The following is a 942-nucleotide window of genomic DNA, read 5'->3' on the forward strand; positions in this document are numbered from 1 at the left end:
ACTGCAAAAAAACAACAACACCCTTCTGTGCTTCCAAGGCAAATGATCTCTTTTTAAAATCATTTTAACCAAATAAAAGCTCCTTCATCAGATATCTGGCAAAGGGAACTCCTGTTGGTCTCTAAGGTGGGATTGGACTCGAATCGAGTTATGATGTCACCATATCCTGAAGAAATGACGTGTGAGTGCTGATGGAGGTGTTTTCAGCATGGGTGTTGCCCCCCCACCCCAGAGAAAAAATGTAAAGTTTAAAAAAGCAGAGCGTCCCAAAACATTATTTGCATTTATTTTACAACAAATCATAGCTGTGTCCCTTCTGGTTCTTGTCTCCCCTTTGAAAATACCTTGGTGCTCATGCTAACAGTAACATGGAAGAAAACAGAGACACGTGCAAGCCATCAGGATGTGGACACGCGGCCATCTCACGCCCCCGATCCCCCCCCACACACACCTAGTCTTATGAGTGTCCTGCAGCTGACAGGCTTGCCGTAGCTCTATGTTTCGAGACCGAAGGATGGGCGGCTCCCGGGCGGTCCTCTGGCGTTCAGTTCAAGGCGTTTGCAGTTAAACAGTCACACAGGGTTCGCTTCTCCACTTTGAAAAGCAAGGTTTCTGTCTGCATAAAGAGGGGAGGGAAGAGAAGAAGAAGAGGAGATTGGATTTCTACCCCGCCCTTCACTACCCGAAGGTGTCTCAGAGCAGCTTACAGACTCCTTTCCCTTCCCCTCCCCACAACAGACACCCTGTGAGGTAGGTGGGGCTGGGAGAACTCTTCCGAGAACTGCCCTTTCAAGAACAGCTCTTATCAGAACTATAGCTCGCCCAAGGTCATCCAGTCAGGTGCAAGTGGAGGAGTGGGAGAATCAAACCCGGTTCTCCCAGATTAGAGTCCGCGCACTTAACCACTGCACCAAAGAGGCTGTGTTAGGGGGAAAGGCTTCT

General features: G+C 49.0%; 1 protein-coding gene across 1 annotated transcript in view; it reads right to left on the minus strand.

Moving 5' to 3' along the window:
• Window positions 1–417: 417 nt before the first annotated feature.
• LOC107121908 (chromosome unknown open reading frame, human C4orf48) overlaps window positions 418–942 on the minus strand; it is a 12,693-nt gene continuing 12,168 nt past the window's right edge. The window contains exon 4 of the mRNA XM_015424920.1: window positions 418–616. Within this exon, the coding sequence (XP_015280406.1) occupies window positions 545–616 (72 nt within the window). The 3' untranslated portion in view covers window positions 418–544. The remainder of the gene's footprint in view (window positions 617–942) is intronic.

This window comes from Gekko japonicus, unplaced genomic scaffold (assembly GCF_001447785.1).
Source record: "Gekko japonicus isolate JY-2015 unplaced genomic scaffold, Gekko_japonicus_V1.1 scaffold1478, whole genome shotgun sequence".
NCBI classification, from domain to species: domain Eukaryota; kingdom Metazoa; phylum Chordata; class Lepidosauria; order Squamata; family Gekkonidae; genus Gekko; species Gekko japonicus.